The following is a 19597-nucleotide window of genomic DNA, read 5'->3' as shown; positions in this document are numbered from 1 at the left end:
TAAATCTCTCCCAGGGTGTTCAAAATAGAAATAAAGAGGAATTCCAAAAAGTTCTCATAAGTCAGACATTTAGTGCATGTCATCATTTTTGGTTACTATTTCTATCATTCTGGGCCAATATCCTCCGCACTCTTAAATCCCAGCCCAATGAACACACAAATCCTACTAATCCCTAGACGCTCACAGGATCAGGCTCCATTAGCTGAGTCACTACAGGTCAACACAGCCACTGCCTCTGCTCTCTGCTTCCCCTGCCACTTCCCTGGATCGTGGATTGTGCAATTAGACATCATAGCATGTGCTCCTCTTAACCCCGGGGCTACACTTAGAGAGTCATTACTCTCAGTAATGTCAAGTGTGATCCCTGCGCTTATCTGCACCAACTCACTGTAGTGGTTGGAGTGACAGGTTCAGGGGAGGTACGTCAGCCCATCAGAGGCAATGCTCCCCTCTTGTGCCTCAGAGGGGCAGTTCACCATTCCAAAATCAATGTTTGTCAATCCACATTCCTAAATGAATAGGACAGGTGGAAACTATCTAAAACAATGAACATAGACAGTGCCATTCATCTGGGTTTCAGGCTTATATATGTATGTAGCTGTATCTATTGTGGGACTCACCAATACAATACCTGAAACTTTGAGGCCTGCAAAATGTGATTTTGGAGTGAATTATCACTTTAATTCCAGTAACAATAGGTGAAGATGCATAACCTCTGTTGGGGATCTTCCTATGCAGCCAGAGCCATATATTTACTATATGTACGTAGCATGAGAGGTAAAACACAGAGCCTTTATACACCCTAATCACCAACCACCCCTGCTTGTTGGGTCTCATCCAGAGTGATAATGACTAAGGGATGTGTGGTGGGATGTGGAGGAAACTCCCAATACCACAGCCCTGCTATCTCTGTGGGAGTTCATGATACATACAGACTGCACACAGATACATAATTTTGCAGTTTGGACAACAAGTGATAATTGTAAGATAAATGTTTTAAATAAAAGCTATATCCCCATTATAAACCTGATAGAGATATATTGAGTAATCAGTTTGGGGGAACCTGAGAGGAATGCACCTCCACACACACACACACACACACACACACGGACCTCCCATGCTGGTGGACAGACGTGCATATTACCACACTATAAATTCACCATTCCGAAATGATTTGTGCGGACAGCCTCTGCCGCACCCTAGCAGACTCTCTGACATCCTTCTGCCCATGGTCCCCCCCACACAGGCGAAGTAGAGGGGAAGAAGGGCAGAGAGGAAGGATAGGGAGGCAGGTCTGGTATGGAGACAAAGTGACACAGTTGAGAATGACTATACATCCCAAATGGCACCTTATACATAGTGTACTACTTTGACTAGAGCCCTATGGACCCTTGTCAAAACTAGTGCACTATATAGGGAATAGGGTTCCATTTGGGATGTACCCTGACTCAGTCGGCCCCTTGCGTTTAGGAGAGCAGCGACAGACAGTCAAGTAAGTGGAACCAGCTCAGTCACAGATGTCAGATTAAGATACAGAGTGGAGGAGTGAGTAAGAGGGGTTAATAGTGACGGACGGACCGACCAAACACACACACCACTACAGCCCTGTGATGTCACTAATTAAGTCAAACAATCACTGCAGTAAAACCATAATCAATGCTAGAGAAGTTGAACAGCCAAACAACCATCCCCTGATCACTAACAATTCTTCATCCTTAAAGCCAATGCCATAATCACCACGTTAATGCAGTCACATAACAAAGGTGTCTATGATGTGTAGAGGGCTTGCCTAGAGAGATAGAGAGTGGCCCAGGGGAGGTTACGGCCCTCCTGAAGGAGTGGTGACAGCAGACAGACACCCTTTGCAGCCATGCTTTACACTTGCTGCCCTCTACTGGTCATATATTGGGACTACAGCGACTCCCCTTCACTGACGTGAAAGATAGAGATGTCAATAAGGTGGACAGTGATGCTCCAGCCAGGCAAGACAGCGTAGGTCAGTATAAAACACAGTATAAAATCTCACACCCTTGACAATTGAATACTGAAAATGTACTCCAATTTTGTTTAAAACATAAAGTAACCTGTATGTAAGTTTATTTGACCAAGTCATTATTTATTATAAACTTTTAATTGAAAAGTACATTTTCCCTCCTGTACTATAGCACATCCCATTATTCACAGTAGTCTCTTTCAGTCAGGAGGAGCAGTCCAAAGAACACAGGGCTGTGTCTGAAATGGCACCCTATGCCCTTTAAAAGTGCACTACTTCTGATCAGAACCCTATGGGAGCAGGTCAAAAAGTAACACACTATTTAGGGAAAAGTGTGCCATTTCAGACACACACATAGTCTGAGAGGAGAGGAGCAGAGGGTGGATGGTGTTAGGAGCAGAGCAGAGGGGTTGGATGCGTGGTTGCGGAGGCAGCAGCCAAGAGGCTGGATTTCGTGGGAGCAGCACGCAAGAGGTTGATGTTGGATGGGAGGCAGAGCAAGAGGGGTGGATGGTGGTGGGAGGCAGAGCAAGAGGGGTGGATGGTGGTGGGAGGCAGAGCAAGCTGGAGATGGAGTCTCCAGATGAGGATGATATCCTTGCCACCCTGACGAGGAGGCATCTAGGTAGCTCCAGAAGTACTCTCAAAGTGGCCTTTCTGTCAGCAGACAGAATGCTCACTCAAGACCTTACATCACAAAGAATACATCTAAACATACAATCTAATTCAACAAAGCAAAAAAACTAAAATGTTGTTTGTTCTATCCTATTTACAAGTGTTGAGATATTACTGAACAGGAATATGACAAAGGAAACTGGGTTAAATGACAGAATCGTTTAAGGTGTAGGAGGGGTTAAAATCCCTCAAGGTTAAATGAAACGACCTAGTACAGTACTACATACATACAACTGTTATCAAAACAGGGAGGGGAATAGTATTCCAGTCTTGCTGATGTCCATGAGAAGTTGTTGACTCTAGAGTCCTTTGATTCCAGGAAAGCTCATCTTCTAGAGCTCAGTCAGATGTGATGGGTTTAACATTGGAAATGTGAGCTTTCATGATCCAAGATGTATGTGAGTGGTTGACATTGGATGACAGTAGTTGACATTAAAAAGGTATGTTGACTTGAAGATCCAAACTCTCCAAATTGAAGCAAATAAGTAATTTGTCATTTGAGGGGGGAATTAAGATGGTAGTAAAATAATTTTTGGGGCAAGGGCAAGCAAATTAAAAGGACAAATACAGCGTTAAATATAACCAGGACTTCTTTAAAAAAAMAAAAMAACATCAAGCCACTTTCAGAATGTAGAATATTAGAAAATAAAACAAATCAACCCATTCTGAGAACAATCAAAAAATAAATACACCCCTATGCGTACTCCTTTGTTTGTGTGTTTGTTTGTGTGGCACAGAACTCAGTCCAGACTGTCTTTTGGTGTGTCAGTATCCCTGTAGTCCATTGTAAACCTTCTGTACTGACGATTGTTTCAGAATCCCCCTCACTCCTGAGAACAACAAAAGGCACAATTTAAAGTACTAACCATTGTGATCATAATTATTACATGTTTCAGAATCATTCATCGCTGACAAGTTAATCAGTACTTTCATTGTCTTCTTGTCAGTGGCATAAAGCCAAAGGCTCTAAGGCGATTTATTGTGATGTATTTTTGTCCCCTACGGTTTGCACATTTAAAATGTTGGGGTGTGAGCCGAGGACCCTAGAGCTCAGTGGTCCGCCACCCCCCCCTGGCCTTGCAGGAGCGTGTCCTGCGCCTCTCCAGTCTGTGTACATTGTTGATATGCATAATCTTTATGGAAGAACAAGACCCCATACCTAATATGTAACATGCAGTTGACCTTTTACTGATAGCATCAATGTCAACTCAAGTCTAATAGATCATTACAAAACCCTTTCCCCATGTTTATCAACTTCCTCCTTACCCTCTTTCTGATTGTCATCCAGCTGTGTCTGTGGGAACTCGATGTCAAAGGAGACAATGAGAGATCCACGGATGTTGTTGTTGTCAAAATTTGGCAGGCCTTCTCCCTTCTTCCACAGCCGGGCACCGGGCTTGGTGATCTTGTCCCTCTCAATGTGAACCTGCCACAGGGGCAGTCACAAGTCAATGAGGTTGTTATTGATTAAAAGATGTGTCAATTTTGGATCAATCATTCCAAACCCAGATAAAACCTACTCTGGACAGAAAGCATGCTCAATGGAGAATATCAATTGAAAGTTATTTTTAGTCCAGGAATAAGCTTAATTTGGGTCGGGGAAACTTGGCCATTACATTTGATTCATGTTGGAAAAACAGTTAATGTGTATTCCCGAGTGGCGCAGCGGTCTAAGGCACAGCATCTCAGTGCTAGAGGCATCACTACAGACACCCTGGGTCGAATCCAAGCTGTATCACAACCGGACGTGATTGGGAGTACTATAGGGCGGCGCACAATTGGCCCTGCGTCGTCCGGGTTTGGCTGTCATTGTAAATAAAGAATGTGTTCAACCGACTTGCCTAGTTCAAGAATTTATTTTATTTGTCTCCACTGGGAATCTTGTTTTTGGTCCTGATTAAACATGTAGAATCGGCCACAGACAGTTGGCCTGAGTTGGGGGAAAACTACCCAATGCAACACTGATAGTTAGTAGGCTGTAGTTGGATAGATGTGTAGGAGCCTTTACACACCGTATGTCCATCGAGGTGTGTGATGTCCATCTCAAAGCCAACCAGAGCCTCTACCAGGGAGATTGTGACGTTAGTGTACAGGTCATCTCCTCGACGCTCAAACACTGGATGTCTGGAAGCACATACAATCATTGTTCAATAAAACAGCTTCAACTGACAAATTATTACTGTACAATAAAAACAGGCTAACAGAATGCATTTGCATAAAGCAAGCATACAAATAAATATAAAACAGAAGGGCCAAGACACAGACAACGCGAGTAGAGTACATTCCAAAAATATTTACATAACATCAATGTATTCACTTGACAGTTTGATCTTTACTGAAAAAGGTATAAGACTCACAAGGATAGATCAGCCTCGTCAGAATCATTATATAATATCTGAAATAAGGAAATGCATGCTGCTCTTACTTCATAACTTTGATGCGGAAGCGTAGATCCCCTGGCTCTCCGTCGATGTGAGGTTCACCTGTAAAATATATTATTATTTATATACAATGACTTTACCCTTGTTTACCCATGTTATCCTGATGGTTGAGTAAGTAGCTTACCTTCTCCAATGAAAGGGTACTCCATCTCATCTCTCACTCCCTGTTCAATCTCCACCTCCAAAGTTCTCTCCTCATTCACCAGCCTGGGATCATTGAGAGAGACAAATCCTAACCATTATTATGAAACTATTATCTTTATTACTGAGCATGTAAAGAAAGACACCATTGTCTCCTGCGTTATCAGTCTCAGCCAATAGGACAGTGACTCACTTTATATTGGGGCACTCGTCACACACTACTTCCTGGGTCATCTGGAAGCGTCCAGGTCCGAGCTGCGTCGTTCTCATTTCCTGTCTGCAGTTGCATTTCCTTTTCCCAGGGGCCTCTTTGGCTACAGGCTTGTTGCGCACAACCTGGGCGGTGCATATAGATGATATGATGAGAGTGGTAGGTATGTGTTGGACTAGGGTAGGACTGGTGAAGCACACCAATCCTATACAATATATCACAGACCACCATCAGTGATTAATAGTACCTCTACAAAGTTCCCAGAGTACACTTCTTCGAGTGTGACCTCCAGGTCTAGTACTATATCATTTCCTCTGGGAATGTTCCTGTCCTGTTGTCCTTGCCTGTTTCCTCCGAACATGAAGCCAAAGTCCCCAAAGAAACTGTAAGAGGTGATGGTTTGTGAGAGAACAGTGATGCCAAAGGCATTCTTTGATTCTTAAAACCTCACATGCTTAGGCCTACAATTGGGTATGGCTTGTAATTGGAATACAGATGTCATTATTTTACAACACACTAGTGCCTAGTAGTATAAATGAATGGAACGCTCATTAGATATTGTTAAGCACAGGTATATGTATTAATGTGTGACTCCGTACAGTATATTATGGTAATTAGGTAAACCTACTATTAGGTCAACCTACCTGGAGAAGATATCATTGTGAGAACCATGGTGACCCTCTTTCAGACCATCCTCTCCGTATGCATCATACTGCTTCCTCTTCTCATCATCTGAAAGCACCTACAAACAGCACAACACCAGGGACTAAATCTCACTTAAGTCACAAAATAAAGGGTTTCATTGAATGTGTGAATTTGCAACATTGTATAAACTTTAATTGCAAACTCTTAATATCACATAAAAAATAGCTCATCATGCAATTGTCCTAATTTGAACCCTTTCAATTTTGTTATCGGATTAGTGGTCACTCATGATGCCATTGGTGCAAATCATAGAAGCTGTCACTGAGCAGGTCCGCGTGCTCCACGTCGTGTTTTCATGAGAGCAAGCGGACCACAATATGAGCCAATCAGAGGCAGCCACACGGTCTTCTTGGCCAATCAAAAGGCTTGTCGTTTCCATCGACACTCGCCGTGGTTAAGTGATACAGTATTTTCAACCTAATTTACCTTACCCGCTCAGGCGTCTTTTTACGCCTGCTACGTTAGGTTACCAACAACAACCAAATAGGTTGCTTCAGTTTCCTACAAAATACTTTTGTATCGGTGCCTCGAGCGCTTCAGCAAATTAAATAACGAAAACCCTAATATACACCCTGCTTAAATTTGAATTATTAAAAGGTTATTGGGAGAGAAGCAATAAAACGCTAGCGTTATCACATAAAACTCAACAAAGTTGCCGTTCATATTTGTTAAAATATCTTAATGACATGAGCATTGTTTCTGAAGCCACAAATCAGACACCATTATTATACTGGTAAAACAAAAAGGACCATTCAACGCATTGGCAGATAAGTTATATAAGATACAGGCAAACACAGTGGGTCATTTCMTACCTCATAGGCTGACCCCAGGTCTGCGAATTTGTCAGCAGCAGTAGGGTCATCGGGGTTTCTGTCAGGGTGAAGCTGGAGAGCCAGCTTTCTGTAAGCCTTCTTGATGTCCCTCACAGATGCCGACTTGCTCACCCCCAAGATCTTGTAGAAATCTCGCCTGTAGAGAAAGGTGAAAATGCGAGGGGAATTTAGTTACAGAGACTCTTGTAGATACAGTATTTTCCCTTTCGTGATAGGGACAGGTGGAGTAGGGTTCACAAACGTGTCGTTTATATATAATAATCTTTGCTTGTGTCTTGTATTTATGAAGTTKAAAAAAAATCGAAAATGGGGATCACCCAGAGTGATTCAGATTGATATCAAGAACTCATTTGAGAGTACAAAGCCAGCGGGAAAGCTAGCCCACTCTTCCCTGAGATGGCATTCATTCCCTTTAATAGTATGACTCAGCCGATACACGATACTGGAAACTAAGAATCAGGCAAGGGTGATGTTGACTACCCGATCGGACAATTATTTATTTARTGTTGTTGAGATTGCTTATTTTCCCCCTCCAGCTAGTAGCGAACTAGCCCTATTACACATGGAGAATGGGGTTCAAAAGTGTAGACCAATCACAATGAAACATGTGTACCAGTTAGCGACACCGCGTTTAACCGTTGCAGAAGCTGTGTGTACGAATAATATAGAAACATGTACTTACCCTGCAAGCACTGCCGCAACAAAATACAGGACAAGACAGCAAACACTGCACAAATTCATCCCTTTAACGGCCATAGATCCCAGTTTCTTCAAGAAACCAACAGAACAACCCGGCTTTTTGATGTTGGCTTCCTTCTGTCACTAGTTCTCTTCCTTCTGTCAAATCAGAACCGCCCACGTGAAATCCAGAAGTCCCGCCTCTCATCCTAAAGCCCGCCCACCCTTAAAGGCGCTGCATGGTCAATCTGCTGTCTGCATTGGCCATGCAGCATTTACGGTGTTACGGTCTCTGGGCATTCATACTGTACTTCCTGCGCTTCGTAGAGCAACGCAGAGATGTTGTGGAGGAAGTTATCAAGGAAGTGAGGTTCTGTTTATACAGGACCTCCCGCCCCCATCTATCGTCAACCAATAATGACAATGCGGAGCTATACGGCACTATATGGACCCCTCCGCATTGTTATTGAGCCCCCCACATTGTTACAATATTTGGGAGGCGCAAGGCGATGCGGTACAGAGCTCAATTAGGCCTCTGCATGCATCCAGACGCTCTGCAATTCCGTCACACCCTCCATACAGTCTCTGGCCACATTTCTGATCGAGCAAAAATTGGCTTTTAGCTACAGCAACAAAAGCCTGTGTAAACTTTTGTTATATCTTTGCAATACCCTTTTTAGTGGATGAATGTAGGATGTGCATCGGTTTTCAGCAATATCCCCAAAAATCGTAAAATATTCTCCCTTTCTGTCTGATTGAGAAAGAAGGGTGCAATTGCAGCCTGCAATTCCTGCATGTGGGCATCACAGGAGGTTGGTGGCACCTTAATTGGGAAGAACAGGCTCATGGTAATGACTGGAGCGGGATCAGTGGAATGGTATCAAATACGTCAAACACATGGTTTCCATTCCATTTGCTCTGTTCCGGCCATTATTACAAGCCATTCTTCCCTCAGCTGCCTCCACTGGTGGGCATTCCAGCATCTGCAGGAACCACTCTTTATACTTCTATTGGTAAATGTTTTAATTAGGACAGGCAGGAGTGATCCTGGGGTCAGTAGGGGGCGTTAAAGCACTAGCTAGTAGCTAGCTAGCCRTACACCGGTAGACTGTCTTTCGCCCCCGCCTGTCAGGCACTGTTTTCCCGCAGTGCTATTAATGACGGCAATCGGTACACCGCAGGCGGGGGCGACACAGTTAACTAGTTAGCTAGCACACTGTCGCCCTAGCCTCCCGTCTGCTGTGCTAGTGAGAGTCGGGGACAACCGGTAGACAGTGTCCTCCGCCCCCCGCCTGTTGGGCACGGTTTTCTCCGGTACACAGCAGGCGGAAATGACACCGTGTGCTAGCTAGTTAACTAACACACGATGTCGCAAACTAACAAGTTAGCTAGCACATGGTTTCACATTGTATGATTTTTAAGTAATTCATTTGCAATTTATTGCATGACATAAGTATTTGAATACCTACCAACCAGTAAGAATTCCGGCTCTCACAGACCTGTTAGTTTTTCTTTAAGAAGCCCTCCTGTTCTCCACTCATTACCTGTAGTAACTCCACCTTTTTGAACTCGTTACCTGTATAAAAGACACCTGTCCACACACTCAATCAAACAGACTCCAACCTCTCCACAATCAAACAGACTCCAACCTCTCCAACCAACCTCTCCTGGTGACAAGCCGAATTTCTTCAGCCTCTTGAGGTTGAAGAGGCGCTGCTGCACCTTCTTCACCACGCTGTCTGTGTGGGTGGACCAATTCAGTTTGTCCATGATGTGTACGCCGAGGAACTTAAAACTTTCTACCCTCTCCACTACTGYCCCGTCGATGTGGATAGGGGGGTGCTCCCTCTGCTGTTTCCTGAAGTCCACGATCATCTCCTTTGTTTTGTTKACGTTGAGTGTGAGGTTATTTTCCTGACACCACACTCCGAGGGCCCTCACMTCCTCCCTGTAGGCCGTCTCGTCGTTGTTGGTAACGAAAATCAAGCCCACCACTGTAGTGTCGTCTGCAAACTTGATGATTGAATTGGAGGCGTGCATGGCCACGCAGTYGTGGGTGAACAGGGAGTACAGGAGAGGGCTCAGAACGCACCCTTGTGGGGCCCCAGTGTTGAGGATCAGCGGGGTGGAGATGTTGTTACCTACCCTCACCACGGCCCGTCAGGAAGTCCAGTACCCAGTTGCACAGGGCGGGGTCGAGACCCAGGGTCTCGAGCTTGATGACGAGTTTGGAGGGTACTATGGTGTTAAATGCTGAGCTGTAGTCGATGAACAGCATTCTCACATAGGTATTCCTCTTGTCCAGATGGGTTAGGGTAGTGTGCAGTGTGGTTGCGATTGCGTCGTCTGTGGACCTATTGGGGCGGTAAGCAAATTGGAGTGGGTCTAGGGTGTCAGGTAGGGTGGAGGTGATATGGTCCTTGACTAGTCTCTCAAAGCACTTCATGATGACGGAAGTGAGTGCTACGGGGCGGTAGTCGTTTAGCTCAGTTACCWTAGCTTTCTTGGGAACAGGAACAATGGTGGCCCTCTTGAAGCATGTGGGAACAGCAGACTGGGATAAGGATTGATTGAATATGTCCGTAAACACACCAGCCAGCTGGTCTGCGCATGCTCTGAGGACGCGCGTGGCTGGGGATGCCGTCTGGGCCTGCAGCCTTGCGAGGGTTAACACGTTTAAATGTTTTACTCACGTCGGCTGCAGTGAAGGAGAGTCCGCAGGTTTTGGTMGCGGGCCGTGTCAGTGGCACTGTATTGTCCTCAAAGCGAGCAAAGAAKTTGTTTAGTCTGTCTGGGAGCAAGACATCCTGGTCCGCGACGGGGCTGGTTTTCTTTTTGTAATCCGTGATTGACTGTAGACCCTGCCACATACCTCTTGTGTCTGAGCCGTTGAATTGCGACTCTACTTTGTCTCTATACTGACGCTTAGCTTGTTTGATTGCCTTGCGSAGGGAATAGCTACACTGTTTGTATTCGGTCATGTTTCCGGTCACCTTGCCCTGGTTAAAAGCAGTGGTTTGCGCTTTCAGTTTCACGCGAATGCTGCCATCAATCCACGGTTTCTGGTTGGGGAATGTTTTAATAGTTGCTGTGGGTACGACATCGCCAATGCACTTGCTAATGAACTCGCTCACCGAATCAGCGTATTCGACAATGTTGTTGTTTGACGCAATGCGGAACATATCCCAATCCACGTGATCGAAGCAATCTTGAAGCGTGGAATCAGATTGGTCGGACCAGCGTTGAACAGACCTGAGAGCGGGAGCTTCCTGTTTTAGTTTCTGTCTATAGGCTGGAAGCAACAAAATGGAGTCGTGGTCAGCTTTTCCGAAAGGAGGGCGGATGAGGGCCTTATATGCGTCGCGGMAGTTAGAATAACAGTTATCCAGGGTTTTACCAGCCCTGGTAGCACAATCKATATGCTGATAGAATTTAGGGAGTTTTGTTTTTAGATTAGCCTTGTTAAAATCCCCAGCTACAATGAATGCAGCCTCAGGATATGTGGTTTTCAGTTTACATAGAGTCAAATAAAGTTTGTTCAGGGYCATCGATGTGTCTGCTTGGGGGGGKAATATATGCGGCTGTGATTATAATCGAAGAGAATTCTTATGGTAGATAATGCGGTCGACATTTGATTGTGAGGAATTCTAAGTCAGGTGAACAGAAGGACTTGAGTTCCTGTATGTTGTTATGATCACACCACATGTGAATGCCTCTGTGGAGCTCATAAGTGTAGCCATACAGCCTATTTTGGCGGGTTCACAATATCGGCCGTACAGATGTGGAATGCCAGTGGAGGAAGCCAGCAATGCCCAACAATGTGCAGTCAGTGGAGGACCTATACCCAGCCGAAGACTACAACCCTCTGTCTCGAGAGCCCACAGAGGAGGAACTTCAGTGGCTAAGGAACCGTTTCCGGGGCATGTTCAGTGGAATAGCACGTCTCCTTGAACCTGAGTCAGAACAACCGCTACCCTCCTGTCTGTACTGGACATTGTTTAAAGAACAAGGGCACCTGGGGCATGCAAAATTCTATTCATTTAAAAATGCCAGGTAGCTAGCTAGGTAACTTGAATAATGCCCCCCMAAAATTATACACATGAGAAATACACTATCAATTATTCACACAAGAAACTAAAAAGGCTATAATATTTACTTGTTAGGTTACTTGCTACTTGTTGATGGGAGTTTGTATGGAGAAATGTGGAGGTTTTTCCTACCCTGTGCCTTGAGTGATGACTCAAAGCTTGCGACAGGAAGTGTAGTTCTGTATGATAGCTACATTAGCAGCTAATTAACATTTCATTTTTTGGGGGTTAATTACAGATAAAACTGATAAAAGTKACCTTGTCCGGTAGAGATTTGCACAGTTATTAAAACATCATGCCAGGGTAAGCCTACACAAAACACAGACCTTATATTAARTAGTTATAAAATCCCCTATGGAAAAATGAATGGTGGAAAACGATTGGAACCATTTCTGGGGTTTACCGCTAGGTTTTATGGGTATTATAACTCGTACTGTGGTACGGTGTTTTGTCTGTCTGCTAACGCGTTAGTCTGCTTTGTATCAGCTAGCTACTAACGTCTCCTTAATGCTAAGCAAATAAATCAAGCAACTGCTGTTAGCTTCATTCTATTTCTATGCCAGATCATCTCTGCTTGCCAGTTGTCATGGGAACATCAGGCAGACGTCCTAGTATCCAGGACGCCAGGAGGGAACAACAGCCAGACAACAAACATTTGCATTGGAGCAAGAGGGAGTGAAATAAATGCCATTTGGGAAGCAGCCAATGAAAGGGTCCATATGCCCATTCTGTTACCTATAATGTTAAAAATCCGTTTTTACAACAGCTAGTTAGTTATGATACCACTTTCATCTAATACTGCAATATTGAAAAGAAGACCAGAAGCCCCCAATGAAATAGGTGAACTCTTGTTTAAAACCTTTTGGCATACTCCAAGCAGGCTGTCGTGTACTTTTTACTGAGGAGTGGCTTCCGTCTGGCCACTAACATAAAGGCCTGATTGGTGGAGTGCTGCAGAGATGGTTGTCCTTCTGGAAGGTTCTCCCATCTCCACAGAGGAACTCTGGAGCTCTGTCAGTGACCATCAGGTTCTTGGTCACCTCCTTGACCAAGGCCCTTCTCCCCCGATTACTCAGTTTGGCCGTGCGGCCAGCTTTAGGAAGAGTGTGGTAGCAGGATTACAAGATTGTTATATTTATACACCAAATGGTTGTTTTATTCTTGCCTAAAACAGTGAAAGGGTCCATAACATCCAATGTTTTCATAGTTTTTACATTAATTGTTTTCCTTTTCAGTAAGAACAGTACCCTCTGCTCAACTCTGCAACCTCTGAACGTGTATGTGTCTTTCGGAGGGGTTGAAATAAAGTATAAGGCATGTATCTGTTAGATATCCGTGTACATTGGACAATAAAGTCATCTTTTTCTTTTTTCTTCTTTGCAGTGCCTCAGCCTGGTGATGGAGGAYTCAGTGTACCGCGGACAGGCAGTCAATCCCATCCACAAGCTGCTCTCCAGAACCCCTCTCCAGGCCCAGGCAGCATACTCCAAACTCACCCACTCCTTCTCCCTGCACCCCCTGCTGGCGTGGCTCAGAAAGGCCCTGGTCCTCAACCCCTCAGCCTGCCTGAGGTCTGGGAAGTCACTGGTCTTGGCTCAGCAAGGTAGGTTACTACCACCTAAAGTAAACCTTTATGTGGATCATTCATTTAGATGTAGATGTTACAGTCAAAGAAGGCGTGTTAGTATGTCTATAGAGGTTAGTGAGTTATCTTGTGACTGTTTTATAGCTCACCTTTTTTGTGGGAGAAGTAGAGAGCTATCAGGATTGAAGCATGGCTGTGTGTCTGTGACTGACCGTATTTCTGTTCTCCTGTCCTCCAGTGKAGGGCGCTATGAAGAGAGCTAAGATCGCCCGGAACACCCACATTGCCACCCCAGGCAACAAGATGGTGCTAATGTCACAGTGTTCAGACAGATCCTGGCCATGGAGTCAGACAAGCTAGCAGTAGCTAACGTCAAAATACACTGTTGCAGTGATGCCTTATGCTTCGAACACACCGACAGCGTCATTGCATTTTGGTACACCAGAATCACATTCATTTCCAATGAAACGTTTGAATGAAGCGTTTGCCTTGCAGCATTGCATTGCAGAGGCAGTTGCAGTGCGTTCGGTGTGGTGCATACGTTGGATTTATCGAACGTATGCGTCAAACTGTATGCCTGGATGGCTTGACAGAAATGGTAGCAGAAGGTGAATGTTGAACTTTTGTTACATACATATCCAGATGATGCTGCGTACTATTTTACACAATGAGTCTGTCAGTGTGATGGAAGCGTTAATCTACCTGCTCTCTCCACTCAGGTCAGGTTACGGAAACCCTATAGCCTGACCCACTTAACAACCACAACAGATCAGCTTCAATAGAGACGGTAGTAGTGTTTATGGTTTGTTATTTATATCATTTCTACTTTTGACTGATGACTTTGATGATTTTCATCTCAGCCATCATTCAGTCCATCACACAGTGTTGGTGACTAGAGTTTTACTGTAGTTAACATAGTAAATAATTTATGAAGTAGTGGTGAAATGTTCTGTTATGATATGAGGGGAAGGTTAGTGTTAGGACATAGACAAACACTACCATGATACACTTCCACACGCCATCCCCAAGTAGCAGCACCAACCGAGTCAAGGGCTCTGTTCTGCCAGGAAGCCTTGATAATTCCTTAGGGGCGAGCGATCAAGATTGCTTGTCAGTCCAGGGGACAGGAGGCCAGAAGCCTCTCAGCCGGCCTTTGTTTGTTTCATGGTGTTAGTTTATCTCTTTAGTTGGGAATGCGTTTTTGTATTTTCCTTTTTGTACATATTTATGATTCATCATCTGAACAAATAATAATCCGCTTGGAATGGCCTACCAAGAGGTCAAGAAGGAGCTGGCCCTGGAACAAAGGTAAGGTGGCTGTCTCCTGGGTAAGTACATTTAACACCTAGTCGCACACACATACTTCCCACGTTTATGCACACATCAAATAAGGTTACAAACCATTTAGCTGGGCTTAAGACCCCTAGACATAACGAGAGCAACAAAATCAGTACAATAGTTATTGGTTTCGTAGCAGTTCCTTTAATATTGCTATACTGTAACAATGTCCATTAGCTCAGGTGAGATGACATTCCCAGTGGTGTGTGTGTTTTAGGTCAGTGAGTCTAAACGTCAGGGTGGTGTTTGTGGCTGGCCATAGGGTCCTCCTCCTACTGTACCATCCACGCCCTCAGCCCATACTCCTCCCCGGGAACACTGCTCTCACCCCAGGGACCTTCCACACACTACCCCTCCCTGGAGGATCACATGGCAAGTGTGGGTTTAGCTGTGGTGCCAAACGCCTGGGACCAGCCCTTACTGCTGGGTGTGAAGGGCACCACCCCAGACCCTGGCTCCTACCACTTCCTGACGGCCGCTGAGTTTTTAGAATTGGAGGGAGACATGTGTGAGGTGCCAGGTGGACTGCCATCGAGGTAACAGAAGGCCCATGAGGAGAGGGAGAAGAGWGTACAGGACTGGCAGAAGACGGTGAAGGATGCCCACCTGAACAAGTGAGTGACAGAGCAGACACAGCCACTACCAGTCAGCCAATCTACCGCTTAGATTTATCAGCAATTTGACCAGCGCTCAGTGAATGGAAATATGAAGTGCTTTCCAGTTTCCAGGATCAATGTGAATATAATGCAGTCACTCGAAAAGTCTGTGACTGTACTGTGTCGCTTAATTTACATAACAAGTGACCCAGTTGCCTTCACTAATATGATTTACAAATAAATGCAATGATTTAATGGGGAGCTAATGGAGGGGCCCAAGTGCACATTTAAAGTGAACTCTGGTTGTCTGCTAATGTTTGAGTCTTGTTCCTGTAGTAAGTTGTCTGTTTTCAGAGAGCGGTGGTGTCAGTTCCAGGCCCTGGTGGAGCAGAAGTTCCATGAGTGGCTGTTGGAGTCGGGACACAGGCATGGGCTGGACAGCCTTATCCCCCCCCCCCCCTGCATTACTTCCCAGGACCCCTCGGACAGCGACAGCCTGGAGGCCAGGCCAAATGACACCAGGCAGGAAGGGACATCTAGACGGACAGTGGGGAGGACACCTTTTGCCTTGCTGACTTTTTGGGTTCTTGTTGATGGAGATCCCCATACAAAGAAGCTTTTGCCACAGTCAGCTGTTTGCTTCACAGCCACTGGTAGCACTAAGCCCTTTGTTTGCATGCTGTCCACAGTTCCAGGCAGGCCTGGATCTGATCTGAGGATCACTAGACTGCAGAAGGGTGGCCTGGTATACACCCCTGGCTCTGTTCTAGTCCCCTGTATGCTGTATAGCCCTCCCACTGCTGCATTCCTTCATCTAGTTGAGACTGGTGCATCCAGATTCTCTACCCTTGCACACTCACTCTCATGGATTTACCAATGGTGGGGATGGTAGAGAATCAGGACACAGGCAGTGGTCCTAGAGTACTTGGGGTACGACTACAGGGTACCTATTGTTAGCCACTCAGGTTAGATCTGCCTAGAGTCTGGTTCTTCTGTTGTGTGTACTGTACCAATTAAATAATAGGGAATCATTTAACTGTCTGTTCAATTCAGAGATTGACCTTGTCCAGTATAGGGGAAAGATGTATTAATGTATACATATGATATGATATTAAGTTGTTAATATATATTTTCTGGTAGCATAGGAGAGAGGGTGTGGTGAATTTAAAGGCCTGTGCCAAATTCCAAGGAATGTAATACCTTTAGCACCTGAGTGCCAATCTGTTTGTGCTGTCATGTCAACTCCTTATCACTCATTGTCATGCCAAACTGCTTCAAAATGTTTGACTTTGGCAAGGGGGTTGGCAAGAGCACAAACCGATCTGGGACCAGGCTAGTACCTCCCTCAGATGGGACTTTGGTCTGTAAACTATAATAGCCACCTCGAAGAAGATGGCAGAACACATTAGTGTTATGAGAAGAGAAAGATGCCTTTGAGGGAGCAGTTATATTCCGTTACATGGGCCATTAAGTTATATTCCGTTACTGTGTACTATTAAAATAAGCCTATCATGCTCCAGAGAATGCTGATGTTGCTAGGTAACCAGGTATTTCTCTTCCTTATTAGTCATTTGCTTTGCTTCTTCGGCCAGTGTGGATGGATGAGATTGTATTATTGTTACTATGGCTTACTTTTATTGTTCTTCTGCCTTGCTGCTGTAGTTTAGTTCTCAGGGACTTCCCCTGTGTATAGCCTCTTTAATGTTATGTCATCTTATTGTGTTACTTTTTATTTTATATTTTACTTTAGTTTATTTAGCATATATTTTCTTAACTCTATTTCTTGAACTGCATTGTTGGTTAAGGGCTTGTAAGTAAGCATTTCACGGTAAGGTCTACTACACCTGTTGTATTCTGCGAATGTGACAAATACAAATTTATTTGATTTGCCTTTCAATTAAATTGCACTATGTCGGCCTACCTACATGTTACAACGGAAATTATTTTCAATGTTTTCTAAGAGCACAATTTTGTTTAGTTCTCTTTTTTCTTTAGTCATGAATAAACTATTCATTTTTGCCTTGACATGCCTTTTATTGTTGAATAGCGTACTTTCTTAGAGACCCTGTGTAACGTTCGTCATTAGGAGAAAGAGAGGAGGACCAAAATGCAGCGTGATGATTATCCATTTTAATGAACACGAATAATCTAACAAAAACAACAAAACACGAGAACGAAACGAAACAGTCCTGAACGGTGAAAATACAAAAAAACACAGGAACAATAACTACAACCACAATACAAAACAGGCTACCTAAATATAGCTTCCAATCAGAGACAACGACAAACACCTGCCTCTGATTGAGAACCATATCAGGCCAACACATAGAAATAGGCAAACAAGATAAACAACATAGAATGCCCACTCATATCACACCCTGATCAGACAAAACATAGAAACATACAAAAAAACTATGGTCAGGGCGTGACAGTACCCCCCCCCCCCCCCCCCCCCCCCCCCCAAGGTGCGGACTCCGGCCGCAAAATCTAAACCTATAGGGGAGGGTCTGGGTGGGCATCTGTCCGCGGTGGCGGCTCTGGCACGGGACGTGGACCCCACTCCACCATAGTCATTACCCGTTCAGTGGCCTCTTAGGAGCGGCGACCCTCGCCGCCGACCTTGGACTGGCAACCCTAATAAAGGTCCCCACTGGACTGAGGAGTGCTCTGGACTGAGGGGCAGCTCCGGACTGAGGGCGGCTCCGGACTGAAGGGCGGCTCCGGACGCAAGGGCGGCTCCGGACCGAAGGGCGGCTCCGGACCGAAGGGCGGCTCAGGCACTCCGGCCGAAGGGCGGCTCAGGCGGCTCCTGACCGAAGGGCGGCTCAGGCGGCTCCTGACTGAAGGGCGGCTCAGGACAGACAGGCGGCTCAGGACAGACGGGCGGCTCAGGACAGACGGGCGGCTCAGGACAGACGGGGCGCACTGTAGGCCTGGTGCGTGGTGCCGGAACTGGTGGTACCGGGCTGGGTACACACACCTCAGGGCGAGTGCGGGGAGGAGGAACAGGGCATACTGGACCCTGGAGTTGCACTGTAAGCCTGGTGCGTGGTGCCGGAACTGGTGGTACCGGGCTGAGTACACGCACCTCGGGGCGAGTGCGGGAGGAGGAACAGGGCATACTGGACTGGAGGCGTACTGGAGGTCTAGAGTGTAGAGCTGACACAACCCGTCCTGGCTGGATGTTTATACTTGCCCTGCAAATGCAGGGCGCTGGCACAGGACGCACAGGGCTGTGCAGACTCACAGTACGCAGAGCCGGCGCAGGATATCCTGGTCCAAGGAGGTACACTGGAGACCAGGAGCGCTGAGCCGGCACTCTCCTACCTGGCTGGATGCCCATTCTAGCCCGGCCAATGCGAGGAGCTGGAATAGAGCGCACCGGGCTAGAAATGCGCACTGGAGACACMGTGCGTTCCATCGCATAGCACGGTGCCTGACCAGTAACACGCTCCCCACAGTAAGCACGAGGAGTTGGCTCAGGTCTCCTACCTGACTTAGCCAATCTCCTCGTGTGCCCCCCCCCAAATGTTTTATTGGGGTTGCCTCTCGGGCTTCCGTGCTAGCCGTGTACCCTTATATCGTCGCCGTTCCTCCATTCTCCTGTATCCCTCCTCGCATTGTTCCATAGAATCCCAGGCGGGCACTGGCACTCTCTCTGGATCAATCGACCACCTCTCTATCTCCTCCCAGGTTGTTACCCACTCATCCTTCTCCCGGGTCCATTTTTCCACCAAGCGCTGTTCCTCGTTTGGTGGGTGATTCTGTAACGTTCGTCATTAGGAGAAAGAAAGAAGGACCAAAATGCAGCGTGATGATTATCCATTTTAATGAACACGAATAATCTAACAAAAACAACAAAACACGAGAACGAAACGAAACAGTCCTGAACGGTGAAAAATACAAAAAAAAACACAGGAACAGGAACAATTACCCACAACCCACAATACAAAACAGGCTACCTAAATATGGCTCCCAATCAGAGACAACGACAAACACCTGCCTCTGATTGAGAACCATATCAGGCCAAACACATAGAAATAGGCAAACTAGACAAACAACATAGAATGCCCACTCATATCACACCCTGACCAAACAAAACATAGAAACATACAAAACAAACTATGGTCAGGGCGTGACACCCTGTATATCGACCTCAGCTAATGTTTAGTTATACTGTTGGACAAATCACAAACCATTACAATTAGCTGTAGCACAGTCAAAATGTATAGAGATAAACTATTTTTGGCTAAGAAGGAGGAGCAGATGTTGAACAATCACCTCCGAATCATTCATTGGCCCTAGAGGAGGAA

General features: G+C 45.6%; 1 protein-coding gene and 1 pseudogene across 1 annotated transcript; one reads left to right on the top strand and one right to left on the bottom strand.

Moving 5' to 3' along the window:
- Positions 1 to 2812: 2812 nt before the first annotated feature.
- On the bottom strand, positions 2813 to 7844 carry LOC111976788 (dnaJ homolog subfamily B member 11). The gene is made up of 10 exons (XM_024005918.2): positions 7682 to 7844; positions 6979 to 7135; positions 6106 to 6203; positions 5709 to 5844; positions 5444 to 5586; positions 5234 to 5316; positions 5094 to 5151; positions 4681 to 4792; positions 3935 to 4094; positions 2813 to 3498 (listed from the first exon to the last, which is right to left on the bottom strand). The coding sequence occupies exons 1-10, from the start codon at positions 7753 to 7755 to the stop codon at positions 3434 to 3436; spliced, it is 1086 nt and encodes a 361-aa protein (XP_023861686.1). The 5' UTR covers positions 7756 to 7844; the 3' UTR covers positions 2813 to 3433.
- A 3641-nt stretch (positions 7845 to 11485) lies between these two features.
- Positions 11486 to 19046, top strand: LOC139028546 (TBCC domain-containing protein 1-like; annotated as a pseudogene).
- The last annotated feature ends 551 nt before the right edge of the window (positions 19047 to 19597 follow it).

Source organism: Salvelinus sp. IW2-2015, linkage group LG2 (genome assembly GCF_002910315.2).
Source record: "Salvelinus sp. IW2-2015 linkage group LG2, ASM291031v2, whole genome shotgun sequence".
Classification (NCBI taxonomy): Eukaryota; Metazoa; Chordata; class Actinopteri; order Salmoniformes; family Salmonidae; genus Salvelinus; species Salvelinus sp. IW2-2015.
This window is presented reverse-complemented; position numbering and strand designations above follow the sequence as displayed.